The sequence below is a fragment of the Medicago sativa genome, chromosome 7, assembly GCF_051527215.1.
Source record: "Medicago sativa cultivar Bolivia chromosome 7, Bolivia_mono, whole genome shotgun sequence".
Lineage (NCBI taxonomy): Eukaryota > Viridiplantae > Streptophyta > Magnoliopsida > Fabales > Fabaceae > Medicago > Medicago sativa.
Genome location: NC_140755.1, coordinates 4726120 through 4744536, shown reverse-complemented (window position 1 = coordinate 4744536; position 18417 = coordinate 4726120). Strand labels below are relative to the sequence as shown.

Sequence of the window (18417 nt, the reverse complement as noted above, 5' to 3'; positions counted from 1 at the left end):
AGCGATACTGAATCTTGATGATTCGGGAAACTATGTTGGTGATGTAACCCATCAACAAGGAATGAAAGATACTGGAGCAACCCAGTACGCTAAGTCTAGTAGCTCGAAAGAGAAATTGGACAAACTATCTGATTCATCAGAAAAATTAGTATCAAAGGATACTAAGATTGATTATTCTTATGAAAATATTAAAAATAAGATAAAAGATGAAGATCTTTTACTTTGTAAATATGTTTCAGGATCATTTACAGATACCGAAACAAGATATCCAATTCATGAATTAGAAACATTGAGTTGTGTTAAAGTTTTAACAAAATGGCAAATGGAATTAATTCCAACCAGATTTTTATTAAGAACAGATTCCAAATATGTAACTGGATTTTGGAAATATGACCTTCGCGTCAATTATAAATATGGAAGACTTGTAAGATGGCAGATGAAACTCCAACCGTTTCACCCATATATTGAATATATAAAATCTGAAAAGAATTGCTTTGCAGATGCATTGACAAGAGAATGGAAGCAGCTATAAAGACATTACAGAATTCTCTCAAGCAAAAGCAGGAGCAAATTGCCTCTGCAAAAAATCGTCTAGAAACTCTTCTTTCTGAAGAGGGGGAGATGATATTAACAATTCAAAACCTTGAAAAATTATGTAAAAAAGAAACATCAACAGTTTCAGAATCCAAAAATACTGAAAACTGGGATCTACTAGGACAAGATTCTGGAAAATTCAACTACTATGTAAAATACTCAGCTCCAAAAGAGTCAAACATCCCAATTGAGTCAATAGAACCAAAAGGATGGAAATCTTCAACAACCCCAACAACTGTCCTTGCAGATTTACCAAAAACATCTTGGGCCGATAAAGTCGAAGAAGAAGAAAGAAAAAATGGAAAAGAAAAAGAATCCATTGATCAACAAACAAGTCAAAAGATTGACGGTCAACTTGGAGGAAAAAAGAAAGCTTATGTAATTTTTGATGGACCTATGAAAGGTATCTACCAAAACTGGGAAACCACAAAGTTACATACAAACGGCAAAAATGTCAGATACAAAGGGTATGAGACCCTTGAAGAAGCAAAAACAGCCTACAACACTGTTTACAAGGAAGTTGCAACAGCAAACAATATAGTCCAGCCATCAAAAATGGAGACTAAGAAGAAAATATCTGTAGATAGAATTATCTATGGAGAAAGCAAATTTGTTAAAGAAGTCACCATTGGAGACTACTACAAAAACTGGAGATGGTTAACCAACTACTCAGAAGAGTTAAAAACAGAATGTTTTTATCCTAGCAACAACGGGATAGAAGTAAAAGCCGTAACAGTCCCAGGCGTAAGCAAAGAGTTAGTCAGATCATTCTATGATTGTGGAATGATTAAAACAATGTATCTTCAAGAAGATGCAGGAAGAAAAATTCATGAACTAGAACTTCTTCCAAAAGATATAGGCGAAATCGCTTATAAATTCAATAATAGCTTCGCAAAAGGTAAAGAGTTCTTTTTATCTTTTACTTCAACTTATCCATGGTTTGAAGACGATGAAGTTATTAAAGCCAGACACTTAATCAAGATTGGCATTTCAAATCATTCATATCCAACAAATGATGGAAGAGATGTAGATCCAAGACCAGAATGTTTTCTGCATCAAATGGAAAAATTCTATGATACTCTCATCAGATTTGGAGTAAAATTACCAAACTTCAGGGTAATTACTGCAAAAGAAAGTTTTCTAGTCTATAGTGATTCAAGGAAACAAGCAAAAGAAGAGCATCTTCAGCAAATCCTAAAGTTTGAAGAAAACTTTAGTGGGCTTGAAGCAGACTTGGGCCATCTACCCGACCCAATCCAACAGGAGTGCTGCCGACACTTTCAAAAATACAAAGGACACCAGTGCAAGTGGTGTGCAAAAGACATAAATAACGTGGCAGACAAAGAATCGTTGTATGACAGTGACGTTTCACCAAACAACGAAGAAAATGTAGAAAATTAGTGGGCATGGGACCCATTTAGAGATAAGCCTTATCTCTAAGGCAATTATGTAATCTACTTTTCTGTATTTTCTTTATTTCTTTTGTCACATAGTAAGCTGTAGCCAGCTGTAAGGATGGAGACGTAGTACCTATCTGTAAGTCTCTTTTCCTATAAATAAGAGCCTCGAAGCTCATTTGTAATCACCATGTTTTGAGATAATATAAGTTTTTCATAAACTTTGCCTCTTAGTTTTTCTTAAAAACTAATGGTCCTATAGTGGTAAAACACTATAGCTGAGAATTCTTGAGGTAATACTCTGGAGGAATTCGCCCTGAGTTGGGATAAACTCGACACAAGCAGAAAAAACTGCTGAAGAAGATCAGATTGCTGAAGCAAAACAACCCATATTTCTGAAGAAAAATCAGGTATGAATTTATCAAGAATTATTATAAAATATGTCTGAAGTTTCATATTTTGAAGGAACATCTAGTTATCATGCTGATAGCATAATAGATAATAAAATTGAAGAAGCAGATTTATCTTTAACTGCTGAAGAAAATTTTAAAAGAAAGTTTAGTAAACTTAAGGAATTTCTGTCAAGAAAAAATATTCTAAAATTCGGAATAATGGTAGGAGAGGAAGCAATTCCAATTGAAACAACTAATGGAAAAATAGTTATATCAACTATAGATAAACAACAAATCAATAAAAGACTTGGAAAATTTTCTGAGAACGAGAGAAAAAAGATTGGTTATATTCATATATCAACCATTCAAATTCTAATCAAAAGTACCTTCATGAAAGGTATTGATTCACCTCTAGAAATAGCTCTAGAAGATTCTAGAATTAGAAATAAGAAACAAGCAGTAATTGCAAAAGGAAAATGCAATCTAAAATATGGAAAGATAAAATTTGATATAAATTTACAAATGGGATTATCCCTAAAAGATATAGATTTGAATAAATCTATAGTTTTTCATTATAAACTAAAAGATTCAACATTTATGAAAGAGGGTAATCATCCTTTTACAATTTACTACAGAATTAATTATGCTTTGAGTAATTCACATCATAGCATAGAATTCATAGGAAAAGAAACAATTCATATTGATGAATTATTTACACCATTAATTACTTTGGAAACACCAATATTTAAAGATGTCACAAGAAATAGTTTTTCTTTGATAGAAGCAGAAAAGAATATGTTTGAAGAAACAGAAAAACCATTGTTTAGAAGCCAAAGTCTTCGAATAACATCACCAAACAGAGATCAAAAGGATTTTAGTAAATCATTAAGTTCTCGAACTATATTTGAAGATGATGCTTCATCCTCATTCGAACCTCCTAGAAAGGATTTCGAAATCAATAAAGAAAGTGAGCTGAAAAAGCTACAAGATTCCATAAAAACCTTATCAATACAGGTTAATAACATAAATCAAAAACTATAATTAAATATGCCTGGTTTAACTCTTAAATCGGAATTAATACTGTTTAAAACTAGGTTGCAACACTTAGTAAGTGATATAGAATGGTATTATGATTTAATAACATTCAAACAAATAGTTTATAGAGCCCAAACTTTAATGAGATCTCATATAGATTTAATAGAAAATTTGGTAGAAGAAATGCAAGAAAATCTCACAGAGATTCAAATAAAAAGAGCAAAAATTCTTTTAGAACCTTTTTGGGGATTAGAAGGAATTGAACAACTTATAAACGAAGCTCGAGAAAAAGATAAAGCTCGAGAAAATTCCGCTGAAAATTCTGCCGAAAATCTATAATGCCTGGACTAGGTCTTATAACAGAATTAAGACTCTTCAAGAAAAGGCTAGAAGACATAGTCTCTGAAATAGAATTGTATTATGAAAGAATTGTTTTTAAACAAACTCTTTACAATTCTAGAGAATTTGTTATATATCATATAGAATATATTGAAGATCTATTAAGAGATACAGAAGATTTAGAAAATCTTACTCAGATACAAAAACAAAGAGCTAAAACACTCTTAAAACCTTTTCAAGGGTTATTTAAAATCGAACAAATGTTAAAAGAAGTTCGTGAAAATTCCGCTGAAAACCCCAAACCAAACCTTTTCAAGGGTTATTTAAAATCGAACAAATGTTAAAAGAAGTTCGTGAAAATTCCGCTGAAAACCCCAAACCAAACCTGGTATCAGAGCAGGAAACACAATCCTAAGGGATAAACATGAAAATAAAAATAAAAAAGAAATTAAAAGATATTTTTTATATAAAACAAAAACTTTTTAAAATCGTTTTTCCAAATAACCGATTTAAAAAGACATCCACGTGGCACTCTCCCATTAAGCCACATAAGCGACTTTTTCAAAAAAGTCACAAAAGTAACTTCACCATAGAAGCCCCCTAAATTCAAATGCTATTAATAAATGTTGTTCCATTTCCTATGTGACTTACATCCTTCACTTTCTCTCTCTCTTTCTCTCTCTCTCTCTCTCTCTCTCTCTCTCTCTCTCTCTCTCTCTCTCTCTACCTCTGCTATTCTCTCTCATTTTCCATTTTCTCTCTCAATCGCTGCTCTTCTCCTCTCTCAATTGCTGCTTTTCTTCATCCTCATCGCCTCCAGTTCCAGCCACCTCACCGGAAACCACCGCGTGAGTTGAGAGTGAACATACCCCGAAGTGAATCTCACATCAAATCTAGATATCGAAATCATCTGCATCTAGATCTGTTGGTTTCTACGACACGCTCCGTCACGGCTAGGAGCAGCGGGCTGATTTTTCCGATATAGTGGGCGGCATGGCCGCTATTGACAACAGAGGCGCCGACGATAAAGTTCCAACCCAGGTATAACCATCTTCAACTTAATATTGCTACTCTTGATTTTTATTTTCAATCCAAACACTTTCAATTGCATCCATCAAATATTAAAAAAAATCATATGTGGTCTATGTTAATATTCTCATCGTGTTTTTTTCCAACTTTCTTCGATGATAATTTAGCGTTTTTATTACTTCCACTGAAAACTGATTTTATATGAGACACTAATTTTTTTTTTCTACCTTACAAATTTCTTCAGTGAACCGGGTGAAGAATTTTGTTTTTTTTTTCCTTCTATCTTTCTGCATTGGCAAAAGTTCATGGGAACAACAACAACCACTCAATATACCGAGATAAGCTACAAAGGTAAACTAAATCCTTCTTTCTGAATCATTTTTTCTTCTTACTTTTGCCACCACCACCTGTTTGATATAATGCTTATATGAAAAGTGGTCAAACAATCTGATATTTGAAAAATGGTCATGCATTTTGAGGTTCCAATTATAACAATTTACATTTGTAGGCTTATAGCCACCTGATGTTAATATACATGTCTAAAGACTTGCTTAAGTGATAATATTCTTCCTTTCTTTTCAAAAGTTTAATTGCAGCCCTTTTTTAATTTAGGTTGCCACAAAAGATGAAGGCAAGGGAGAGGATGAACACAACTTTGGTTACTTTTATTCAAATTATTTCACTTACATTTTTATTGTCTGGAAGCTTTTTTTCCGTATATTGTTTAAGGTAAAAATGTGCGTAGATTTAGCTTTCAATTGAGCTTTTCTTTCTCTGATTTTTTTACATGATTTAGTTGTTTTTGCTTTGGTTGGTTTTGCTTTCAGTGACTTACGATTCTTCTGTTATCTCTAATGTAGATACTTATTGAAGCATATAGTGAAAAATATGAATGTCATGTGTTCTTTTGCTGCCAATATGAAGATGAAGTATGATGAGTGGCTGGTCTTTGGAAAAAGATGCAGAATTTCATCATGAGGTGCTGTTTTTTTTTTTTTTTTTTATAAAAGTTTTCTTTCCTATTATGCAGGGATTGAATGTGCAGGATCAGAAAACCTTTGCAGTGATGTTTTGGTGCATATGGCATCGTTGAAATGAAAAAGTCTGGCACAATCAAACGAAGAAGCAACAATTTCAGTTCAGGACACGCATGAAGTGCAATCTGATTGGCAGCAGCTGCACGCTAAGCACAGTGCAACAACTGCAAACAGAGATAAAATGCAATGTCGATAGAACGTCTCTTTCACAGTTACCGTATTTATCATACAACCATGTAATCTTCATAACCTAAAGAGTGGTGATCACCGCTATTTAGGAACAAATTTTTATTGTGTTATTCTTCAATGTAAAATCACCGCTATTCAGAAACATATTTTAACTGTTAATCTTCAATGTAAAATCACCGCTATTTAGGTTAAGATTTTTACTGTCTTCAATGTAAAATCATTGCTATTTAGGATAATATTTTTACTGTGTCATTCTTCAATATAAAATCACCACTATTTAGGAACATATTTTATACGTGTTATTCTTCAATGCAAAATCACCGTTTTACGTATTATTCTTCAATGCAAAATCACCGTTTTACGTACAAACATTGATTATGGTAATTTCCAATGCATCCATTATCTCAAGAATGTTATCATGTCGTTGCATATAAAATCATGACTGATATCATGGTAGCTATGCGTAAAGGGCAGCTAATATCCTAAATAGCGGCGACTTAACAACTGATGCAGTTTTTTTTTGTGCAATATAAATTCAGAAAGCACTGGATTTTTCATTTTCGTCTACCTTATGATTCATGTCATTGAATGCGTAAAGTGCAGCTATTATCTTAAAAAGCGGCGACTCTAAAACCATTGCAGTTTTTGTGCTCAGAATATTTTCAAAAAACATTTGCATTTTAATGCTGAAAAATCCGTTATTCTACATGTTAGTATAGTAAAAATCATAACTGATTTCAAGTTAGTTATGCGTAGATTCCACCCAACATCCTAAATAGCGGCGACTCTCCAAACTAATGCAATTTTTGTGTTCGAATGCATATTCAAAAACACATTTGCTTTTTCTACTTCCACTACCTTATATTTCAGGTCAGTGGAGAAAAATTCATTACTGATACCAGTTTAGCTATGCTTAAACTGCATCTAATATCTTAAATTGCGGCGACTTTCTAATTGAGGCAATTTTTGTGTTCAAAAATAAATTCAGAGAGCACTCGATTTTTAAGCTTTTGTGTACAAAATAATTTACTATTGAACCATGTATATACACGTGAAAGTAACAATTTAAGCAACCCCATATGTTATAACAAGTTATATAGGCCATCCTATATTGGACGAGTATGCAACCCCATATGCGAACGAAAATCCGAATAGACGTATGTGCAACGATGAAATGAAGGAACCTTATGTTCGTGAATCAGTTTCAGGTATGGTTGGAAGCATTTTGTCGATTCTTGCTAATTTATTATTATATAAATGTATGTTGATTGTTTTGTCTAAAATGTGTTATTTGTCGCTGCACTACATTTCAAATGTTGTTTACAAAGAAATTTTCCGCAATGTACCAACATGAACTCATTTTTAATTGTATTTTATTAGTCACGTTGTATTGGTACTAAAGCACCTTATTTATTTATTTATTTGAAAGGCGTATTTGCCGTCAATATGACCCGTGTGGCAGCACGGGTGCAAGGTCTAGTATAGTTTATGCTTTGGGTTTTGATATTTAGTAGTAGTCATTAGAAGAGGATGCCTAATATTCCTTCACTGTTGTGATTTTTCCTTCACCATGGACAAATGGGTTATTATTTAGTAGTAGTCTTTGTGATTTAGGGTGTAATTTGTACATAAGTTTTAAATTTTAGAAGGGTATTTGTGCATAAGTTTTAAATTTGAGGGGGTATTTGCTACATAAGTTTTAAATTTGAAGGGGGTATTTGCACGTAAGTGTTAAATTTGAGAGGGTATTTGAAGTTTCGAAAATTTCAGCAAGTATTTGGTACTGTTAAAAAAATTCAGATTTTTTTTTTATTATAAAAAATATAGTCAATGACCCCCTTATGACATGTCATCACTTTTCTGACCACGTGGCAGTGCCAAATTGACAGTTAACAGCCACATTAACATGTTAAACAGAGAAAACTAACAGAGGGGATATTTGACATACGTTTGACAATTTCAGAGAGTTTTTGAAGTTTAAATTTTTTTAGAGGAGTTTTTGACGAACGTTGCAATTTCAGAGGGTAATTGACTATTTAGTCGGTTAAAAAGCCTATATTCTTTATCAATTAGATTAATCTATTAATATTGGATTGTTGGTACTTTTAATCAAGGGTTAATTATGTTTTTGGTCCCTACAAAATTGCGATTTTGTAAGTTTAGTCCTTAATTAATTTTAATAGCATTTTTAATCCCTACAAAAAATTTCTGCACTCAATATTAGTCCTTACTCAATCCAAATTTGTTTAATTTATGCTTAAACTCTTAAGTTTTTCAACAATTTTTTACAGGCGTGTTAAAAACGTTATTAAAAGGTCATCCAAAAAAAATATCGCAAAAATTTGATTTCTACATCTATATTTTTGTTACTTATATCTTAAACTTTTGTCGTTTTAAAAAATTCATATTTAATTTATTTCATGTTAAAAAATTATAAATTTTAGTAAATTAACCTTTCATAATGTTCTAAACTTGTATAAAAAGAATCGTTAAAAAATTGAAGAGTTTAAGGATAATTAAACAAAATTTATTTTAGTAGGGACTAAAATTATAAGTAATTTTTTTTTGTAGGGATTAAAAATGCTATTAAAATTAAGTAAGGACTAAACTTACAAGGTCGTAATTTTGTAGGGACCAAAAACATAATTAACCCTTTAATCAATTGATAGTTTTAAAAACACTTAAAAGCGAACATTCCATATTTCCAATAACTCATTCAACACTTTGTATTTTTTTTTGTGTTATATCTTTCTTGTTATTACATTGTTATATCTCTATCTCTCTTATGGTGTAGATTGTAGATTAATGGTTTTGGTGTCTGAAAATCTTCTCCATTTCTAAATTCATACAAAATAACACTCACAGTGTTTCACTTTATATATCAATCTTTCAACCTAGTTTTTTGGGGGTTTACGTGGGTTTTACTATCATGGGATGGTATAAAAGGGGAAAACTTGTTCTTGAAAGTTTTCATACCTTTGCTTCCAGGGTTTCACATAAAAATTCAATTTTTAAGCCTAGTTTCAGAATTATACAATCTGGGTCTTTGAAATCAGGTTCCAAAGGAGCTAACTTTAATGGGTTTTCTTCAATTTTTAAGAGATTAGGTACACTGGGTTTTGAAAACCCCAAGAATGTGCAACATTGTTGTAATTGTGGCAGACCAAAACCAAGAAGGTCAAAAAAACGTTGGTTTCATAAGCCTAGACGTGTTTTCATTGTAGTTACTGTTTGTTCAGGTGTTTCATTAGTGTATTTTGGAAATATGGAAACTATTCCGAACACATTTGATTCTAATTCCGAAAGCGGTGGAGAGGTGGCTTGGGGAGATTGTGTTTGAAATGATGAAGGTAGAATGGAAGGGGAAGTTATTGCCTGCAATACACCCTGACAGTTGGAGAGTTAGGATGATAGGGAATTATATCATTGATGCATTGAAGAGAGGGTTGAGTAATGAGAATGTGTTGAGTGAAGAAAATGGGAGGGAAACAATTAGTGCATTGGCTAACAAGGAAGGGAAAGTTAAAGGGAATTGGTACCGAGGGTTGCAACCTTCTACGTCACATTTGGATGGATTGAATTGGGAGATTTTGGTGGTCGATGGGCCAGATGTTAATGCCTTTTGCTTACCTGGTGGTAAGATATTTGTTTACACTGGATTGAATATTGTACAAGTAATGCAGAGATAGCAACTATTATTGGACATGAGGTATTCATTTTATTCGTTTAACTCATTAGGCTTTGTTTGGATTGATTTGTTTCAACTTATCTTATTGAATAATCAGTTATGAGCTATGAAGCATGTATACGGACACGGAAACTGACACGCCGACACCGTTAATAATTTGAGAAAATCACATAATTCAATGTAATCATGTGTCGGTGTCGTAACGGTATCAGACATGGATGCGTGTCCGACATTGGGACACGCATAATCCGAGGAGTGTGCGTGCTTCATACATCTGAGACTGTTTGAGAAATTATGGAAACAACTTATGACATGTCTGTAAGCTATTTATCCAAACATGGTCATTGTTTTTGCAGTTTAGTATGTTTATGAGACCCAAATCTAACTCTTTTGAGCTTGAAAATTAGGTTGGGCATGTTGTGGCCAGACACGGTGCTGAGGGGATGACAAAGAGACTCTGGTTTTTTATTCTCCAGTTGATCGTTTATCCATTCGTCCCGTCTGAAATTGTCAACACATTGTGGTCTGTTTTCTTAAGGCTACCTTATTCCAGACGGTAACGATTCCTTCGTTAATTCTCTTTATAACCAATTCAAATTTGTGTTGTTCTTTGATTATTGTAGATTAGAATCATTTCATTGATTAATACATAGGTAATGTATGTTAGACAAGTTAGAACAGGAGTGAACAATAATTGTTAAGTGAAGTAAAAAACATGAGTTACAGATAACATCTTAAAAAGTTAATGCATAAATAGAATGCAAAGCTAAGTACAAGCTCAAACTTAATGGCTTTAGATAGTTGTCAAAATTAAGATCTTAAATTGAGGTAGAGCCTAAGCTCCTCTGAGGAAAAGTAATGTTCTGTCAAAAACTGATCCACCTCGTTGACTATGCGCTTTGTATTTCCCGGTAATCTCTCACTTCCTGCTCCTAGAAGAATAGTCCAGTCCTCAAGAATAATACAGGTATGGGAATGTTAACGAGCAGTGAATTGCATAGTCAGTTCACCCCCTATCCATAATTGCCTACTACCAAAATTCCATTCAAGCCACCCTAATCTAACACAAAGGCGACAATCATAATTGCGATATCAACCAATTGGATACCAATATCGGCACATTTACCTCTGGCCGTAACTTGTTATCCATAAACATGTAAATCTAGAGCCGCATTAACTTTAAGAGAAAGAAAGTCATGAGACGCGCCAACTTTCTACCATAACTAGGACTGTAACTCCCTTCAACTTGTCCTCCAAATTCATTGCCTTCAGTGTCTATTTTAAGTTCATTGTGAAAAGAATTCGGTCTGTTGATTCCTAACAGTCTGAGTGCTAAGGATAGTTGTCACATAACATTTTTTTTTTTTTTTGACGAAATAGTTGTCGCATAAGCATAACATGAAAAAGTTTCTGTGATACTTTCGAATTCCTTAATTCCATGCTTATAGAAATGCAATCACGATAAAACTTTTCAGATAAGAGCAAAACTCTACAGTAGCATTTGTTTCAAAGAAAACATGTTAATGCTTGGATTTTACAGAATGGGAAATATTCTGCATGTTAGTGTGTACTGGTTTCAATCGTATTCGAGTCAATATTAAATGTGTACACATCAGGGAAATGTTATATATAACTATTAATTATGCATGTGTTTCTTGTTGGAGGGTGCGATGGTCCCACGGTTTCCTTTTAATCTTCTTATTAAAATTCTTTAAAATGTTTATTAATGTATTTGTAGTTTTGTTTAACTGCTTGTGCTTCCCTTTAGCTTCATGATATTGTGTGTCTGTGGATGCTGCATCAACATCAATTTTTCACATTCTCTTTTGACTATCTAACCAACCATGGTCTGATATGGCTTCTTTGGAGCATGGACTTCAAATATTGTGTGGTATATTGGAATTTGGGAGACTAATATTATACGATCAGGACATTGTGAATAAAAGCGAAATTAAAACAATACTTTTATATTGAACTGGAAAATTGTGTAATTTTAAGCCTTGTGATGCAATATGATTATAGAAAGGTGAATGATGGTAATATCTATATGTATATTTTTCATGGTTACATATTATAGTGACATAAACAAATTCATTCACAATTTTTCAGGATGGAAATGGAAGCAGATTACATTGGACTTCTATTACTTGCGTCAGCTGGCTATGATCCTCGGGTTGCACCTACAGTCTACGAGAAGTTCGATAAATTGAACGGCCATTCTACAAATAAAGATTATCTCTCGACTCATCCATCTGGAAAAAAGAGAGCAGAATTGCTTGCTCAAGCTCCGGTAATGGAAGAAGCTCTTACTATATATAAGAATGTAAGAGGAGATGGACAAGGATTTCTTCATGACTGCTATAACTATTTTGTGAAACTATACCAAAATTCTTGATGGTAGATGTGATTTGGTTTGGTTACTGCCATGTTTTTAGATTTTATTTTCACCCCCAACCAATAAACATACGAGAATATAGCAGATTTTCTTTTTTCCAGTTTCTTTTAGATTTTTTGAAAACAGATGTAACGTTTTCAACGATTTTTGAAAATGTAAAACATTGTTTTCATTATTTATACAAATGCATTATTCTTAGTTTGTCTTTCATTTTCTCTTTGCCACAACTTAAATGTGTTTTCAAAAAGTAAACTGAGGTTTAAATTGGTTTCTTTAGGTTTTTTAATTATACAAAAAAATGAAATAAAAAATAACTTAACCCTTGTTTATACAAAATCTAAACTTTTTTTTAATAAGGACCAAAATCGGAATTATTACAAGGACCAAAAGGAGCATTAACTCTTGTTTTAATTATATTTTATGATCAATTTGAATCAAAATAATTCATTTAAAATAGTGTTAGTGTTGTGTGCGTTATCCTCTTAAGATTAAATTGGTAATGAACTTCATTGTTTTCCTTTTTTTGACATAAATTAACTTAATTATTTACCGTCATATCACGTTCTTATCAATTTTTGCCTATATTTTTGGCACCATAAAGCGATTTTTTGTTTACCAATAAAAGTTGTGTATAGTAGAAAAAACTAAACTCTGATAAGTGTTGAGTGAATACTCCATTAATTATCCTTGAAATTGTAACTTACGTAAACAAAATCTTTTTGAATTTTGCGAAACTTTAAAAACTTTTTGAAATTTTTAAACGCTAGTCAATTACCTCCTTTGCCATTACACCATATGACATGAAGTTAATCGTGTACGTGACACCTCCAAATAAACCGACGGTTATGTCACATCACAAGGGTAATTGATTTTTTTTTTATGTCTAAAATCTGTGCGACTAACTTTTGACAATTTCAGATTACGTTTTTGAAGTTTCGTAAAATTAAGTGGTTTTTTGACGAAAGTTACGATTTGGAGGGTGTCAACCATTGTATAAGGGCATTTGGAGGGTGTCAAGTGTCAACCATTGTACAAGGGCATGCATACCTGTTGTGACTCCTTTTTTCATGATTCACTAAGATGATATTTTTATCCTTGATAGAGCAGTGTTTAATGTCCTTTTGAATTGATTATCTTTTGTAAACTCCATTGTTTGTCACATTGAAGATAACAGACAAAATAATAATATACTTGTGTTTCATTTAACAAATAATGTACGATTCACCAAAAAAATATCATACAACGATTGATTCATCTTTCTTGCATGAAGCGAACCCATTTGATTCTAATGGCGAAAGTTGTGGAAAGAGTGATTGGGGAGGTTGTGTTTAACAAGCTGAGCTGAAGATAGGATTGGGGAGTATGGTTAATAGGGGATCTAAATTCGTGCCAAAATACTTTTAACCATGCTTAAGTCACAAAAGAACTCGTGAATGACATTCAACTACGAAGATAATTCAACTCGTGAATGCTTAAGTTACAAAATACTTTTATTCTTGCCGCCAGTATTTAGTTATTGGTGGGGAATTGAATTGAATTGAGATCTCTATATATAGGAGAAGTTTGGCCTCATTACTTGCTCCTAATGTCTTACTTGCTCCTTAAGTTTCGTCCAACCCACCTATTTTATCCTTTTAAGAATATTATTTTAATAATATTATAAACCCTAAACCCTTCCACTTTCATTCTTCGATTCATCTCATACATACTCTGAAACTTTCATGCGATCATGGGTATAGAAAAGTGAATGATGGTAATATCAATATGTATATTTTTCATGGTTACATATTATAGTGACATAACCAAATTCATTCACAATTTTTCAGGATGGAAATGGAAGTTGATTACATTGGACTTCTATTACTTGCGTCAGCTGCCTATGATCCCCGGGTTGCACCTAAAGTCTTTAAGAAGATCGGATACTTGACCGAAAGTTTTTTAAGGGTTTTTAGGCTTACTGATGATTATCTCTCTACTCATCCATCTGCCGGAATGAGAGCAGACTTGCTTGCTCAAGCTCATATAATGGAAGAAGCTCTTACTATATATAAGAATGTAAGAGGAGATGAGCAAGGATTTCTTCATGAATGCTATAATTTTTTTGTGAAACTACTAGTATGGATACCCGTGCCAAGCACGGGCTAGAATTTTTTCATATTTGAGGGAGATAATGTTGCGATGTATCAAATGTAAGATATAGTCTAACATTGAGTAGAGGATTGAAGGTTGAACAACATATAAGTGAAAAAATTCATACACTTAGTGCCTTAAATTATTGGGTGAAAATGTGGTATCATTCTTATTTGTGTGGTTCCTCTCTATTTGATTCAACTTTGTGGGGAAAGCGGGAGTGATTCAAGGTGGTAGATCACAGATGCAAAGAGTCTCATACTTGAAGAAGAGATGTTAATGTGTCAATTGTGAGTTAAAGTTTTGCATGAACGCAAGAGTAAATTTTAAAGAACATTTAAATGATATACCCATATACCTAGCTAATTCCTTAAAGTGCTATATATATTGGATGGAATAGTAGATTTCGAAGAAGGTATCAGTAAAAAGACTCATATACTTGATGCTATAAGATATTTTGTAAGGATGTGGTATCAATCTCACTCGTGTGGTTTCTAGTATATTGTGGTAATCATACCCAGTGTAGGATTCCCTGGTAGTTCCAAAATTATGATGAATTTTTTTGTTAGTTTTTGGATCCCCGGTAGTCCCCCAACAACTCAATATAATCCGTATACTTTCACAGACAAAGCACACACTCCTTAATTTTTTCCCTTATCATTTCTCTTATGTTAAAATTCATTTTCATACTATATTTTTATTCAACCTCTATTATTTTATATTCCTTTAATTTTGATATTTGGTGGGATGTAACAATCGAAAAATGCAGATGTGTTATGTTGAGTTTAGAAAATACATGCTTATTAAACATTTTAAAATTATATTGAGTTTTTTTAATTAAGTGTAATTTGTTGGTAAAATAATTACTCAAGATTCCTCAATTCCTTCAACAAATCTATAAAATTAACGACAACTCGTATTATTCACTACTCTCTTATGGACAAAACACACTGCATATTTTTTTCTCTTATTATTTCTCTCATATCCAATGTCCTTTTTTGTATTCATTGTGTTTCTTCTAATTTTCTTTATCTCTTCTCGTGAAAGAAAGGAACATAAACATACATCCACGAAATCATCATCAACCCAAATTTTTGAACATGTTGTGTCTCTATTTTACTTTCCATGACTGTGTCACATAATTAAGAACACATGTAATCACACAGTTGGTTAAAATATGGTAACATTTTCAAGTGTGAGTTAACATTTCTACATATTGGATGAAAGAGTAGATTTTAATCAAGATAGAAATGAGATGACCCATTTACCTAGTGCCTTAAGTTTTTTTTGTGAAGACGTAGTGTCAATCTAACTTGTTTGGTTGCTATTAACATAACATGATTATCCAACCTAATGTAGGCTCTATTGGAAGGCCTAACATTATGATAAACTGATTTGTTAGTTTTTGAATGTCATTTGTTTTGATTTTTTTTTTATCTTAAATTTTAGTTATTAGATGTCATTCGCTTTAATGCTATATTTTTTTATTCAAACTTAATATTTTTTTCAAATTCATTTACTTTTGGCATTTGATGGGATTTTACATTAGACAAATGCAGATGTATTATGCTAAGTTGATAAAATACATGCTTATTAAAAAATTTAAAATGATATAACACTTTTTTTGCTTTAGTCTAATTCTTCTTTTAGAAAATATTAAATTTAAGTTTTTCCATGTTGTTCTCTTTCATACCATTTATTTCATTCAACTTGTATTATTTCAAATTCTTTTATTTTGGTCTTTGGTAGGATTTAACCTTAGAAAAGCACTTTTATGTTATGTTAAGTTGACAACATACATGTTTATTATACATTTTTAAATGATGTGGTGTGTTTTTAATTGAGTATAATGTTTTGGTAAATTAATTATCGAGAAATTCTCAACCCTTTCAAGAAACTCATAAAATTACCAACAACTTTTGAAAAATGTGTTTCATAGTGTAATTCCAATAACCAAGAACAATTAAACCAATAAACTTTTTTCAGTAAAAAACCAAGATGAGAGATGGTTCATGTATAATGAATATGCTATTTATCATGATTAATTTGAATTAAAGATGCATTTTCTACTTCATTGTGATTTTCCGACTCTAAGGGTTTAATCTAGTGGTAAAAAGAAAAACTATGCATTTAGAGGTTCCAACTCATGACAGAAAACACATTACATATCTTTTTCTCTTATCATTTCTCTCATATTCAATGTCCTTTTCGTATTCACTTTGCTTCTAATTTCATTTATCCCTTCTCATGAAAGAAAGGAGCGTAAACCTACATCCATGAAATCACCACTAACCCACATTTTTGAACATGTTTGTATCTCTATTTTACTTTTTATAACTACGTCACATAATTATGAATGCATAAATTCACACACTACGTTAATGTATGAAGTGTGAGTTAACGTTCTACATATCGGAAGAAAGAGTAGAATTTGATCAACATATAATTGAGATTACCCATATGTCTAGGGATTTAAGGTTCTGCGTGAAGATGTAGTGTCAAATTAACTTGCGTGATTGCTATTGACCTAACATGGTAACCCAACCCAATGTAGGCTCCACTGGAAATCCCGACATTATGATAAACTCTCAGAATTTAGTCTAGTTAATTGTGATTTTCCAACTCTCAGGGTTTAATCTAGTAGTAAAAAGACAAACTTTAGATTTAGGCTAGTATTATTGGAGATAGATGAAATCATATTTCATACCTTTCACAAAATCAACATTCGTCGACATATTTTTTTATTAAAAATAAAGTCAATATGATTTTGGTTTCTTATTTTATTAACTTTGTTAAATATTATACCTCAAAAATCGTTAGTGCAATGATCATTAAAGAGTTATCCCATGTACATTTTTATTTATAAAATTAGACATAAAGGCATTAAAAAAAGTGTTATTAAAAGACTTTTACATGCATTATGCTATTAAAAGGACACGACATATATACTTTAAAAAAAATTTGAAATACAAACTTTGTAGAAAATTAGTAAAATTGGAATTTAAAAAATCACCTGTTATTGCTCAAATTTAATTTTGGGTAACATTCGATTCTTCTTCAAAACTTTATTATTATTATTTCTATAATTATATGATTTTTCCATTTTATTGAATAATCTTTCCTAAAAAATGTTTTCGATTGATTTTTTTCTTTTAGAATATGCAAAAATTTAGGCTTTCATTTTGAATCAAAAAGTTGAGATTTTTCATTTTTAATTTTTTTTAAATTTACAATTTAAAAAAAATGATAAAATGTTTAGATGAGTTAGGCTTCGGAAGCTCATCAGGGTCAAAACAAATCTCATGGCTCGAAGAGCATTTAGAGAGGTACTTGTAAATCATTCACTAAAGAAGTCCTCGCGCAAGCACACCATAAGTTAAATCAATTACCTTGCAGTTAAGTCAATTCTTTACCAATTGAGTCTACCTTCCTTTGTAATGCTACTATTAGTAATTTAGTATTAACTTATGAAAAAATAAATATTAAAGACATGTTACCATATTTAAAAAAAAAACATGATAGCAAATATTAATACTAATAATATCATTCAATTGTCCTTTTAAATATTGTTGTTATTACTATTTCTATAATTATATGATTTTTCCATATTGTTAATTTTTTTTTCTTTGGCTTAAATGTCACTTTGGCCCTGTAACTAACTTAAAAGTTCAAATTAGTCCCATAACTTTAAAATTGGTCAATTTAACCCATAAACTTATTTTAAAATCTCAGTTTGGTCCCTTAATTTTAATATAAGTCAAATTGATCTCTTAACTTGTGTAAGTTAGTACAACTTGATCCTTTATCGTATAACCAGATCAAACTTTGTTAGTATCATGAACAAAAAAAAACACCATTAAATAGAAGCAAATTTGTATGTAGTACAAACCTATGGAATATCATCTTTTAAAAAACGAATAGGTGTAAAAATATGATGACATATTCAATTTCATTATTTTTAGAAAAGTAATAAAGACCGTTTAGTGGAAATTATATTGTTGTATATTGTATGATTATTTTTAGGGAAAATGATAATGAGCATTTATTCCCTAAAATAATAATAACTAGTATAGTGACCCGTGCCAAGCACGGGGAAATAATTTTTTTTTTGATCAAATGTATAGATTTTATATTATGTTATCTTAAAGTTATATAAGTATGGTTATAATTTAAATTTGATATGGAGAAAAAG

The 18417-nt window shown here is 31.6% G+C and overlaps 1 protein-coding gene, 1 long non-coding RNA gene and 1 pseudogene across 3 annotated transcripts; all 3 read left to right on the top strand.

Moving 5' to 3' along the window:
- The first annotated feature begins 2383 nt into the window (after positions 1-2383).
- LOC146903680 (uncharacterized) lies at positions 2384-3449 on the top strand. The gene has a single exon (XM_085725804.1). It carries the CDS (start codon positions 2432-2434, stop codon positions 3422-3424), a length of 993 nt encoding a protein of 330 aa, XP_085581930.1. The 5' UTR covers positions 2384-2431; the 3' UTR covers positions 3425-3449.
- Positions 3450-4485: 1036 nt separating this feature from the next.
- On the top strand, positions 4486-6259 carry LOC146903679 (uncharacterized). The gene is made up of 4 exons (XR_015019001.1): positions 4486-4798; positions 5031-5137; positions 5399-5515; positions 5647-6259. It is a non-coding gene; the product is annotated as an uncharacterized LOC146903679 (long non-coding RNA).
- A 2548-nt stretch (positions 6260-8807) lies between these two features.
- Positions 8808-12216, top strand: LOC146903678 (mitochondrial metalloendopeptidase OMA1-like; annotated as a pseudogene). Its single transcript, XR_015018684.1, has 3 exons — positions 8808-9721; positions 10108-10256; positions 11810-12216. The product of XR_015018684.1 is annotated as a mitochondrial metalloendopeptidase OMA1-like (transcript).
- Positions 12217-18417: the final 6201 nt, after the last annotated feature.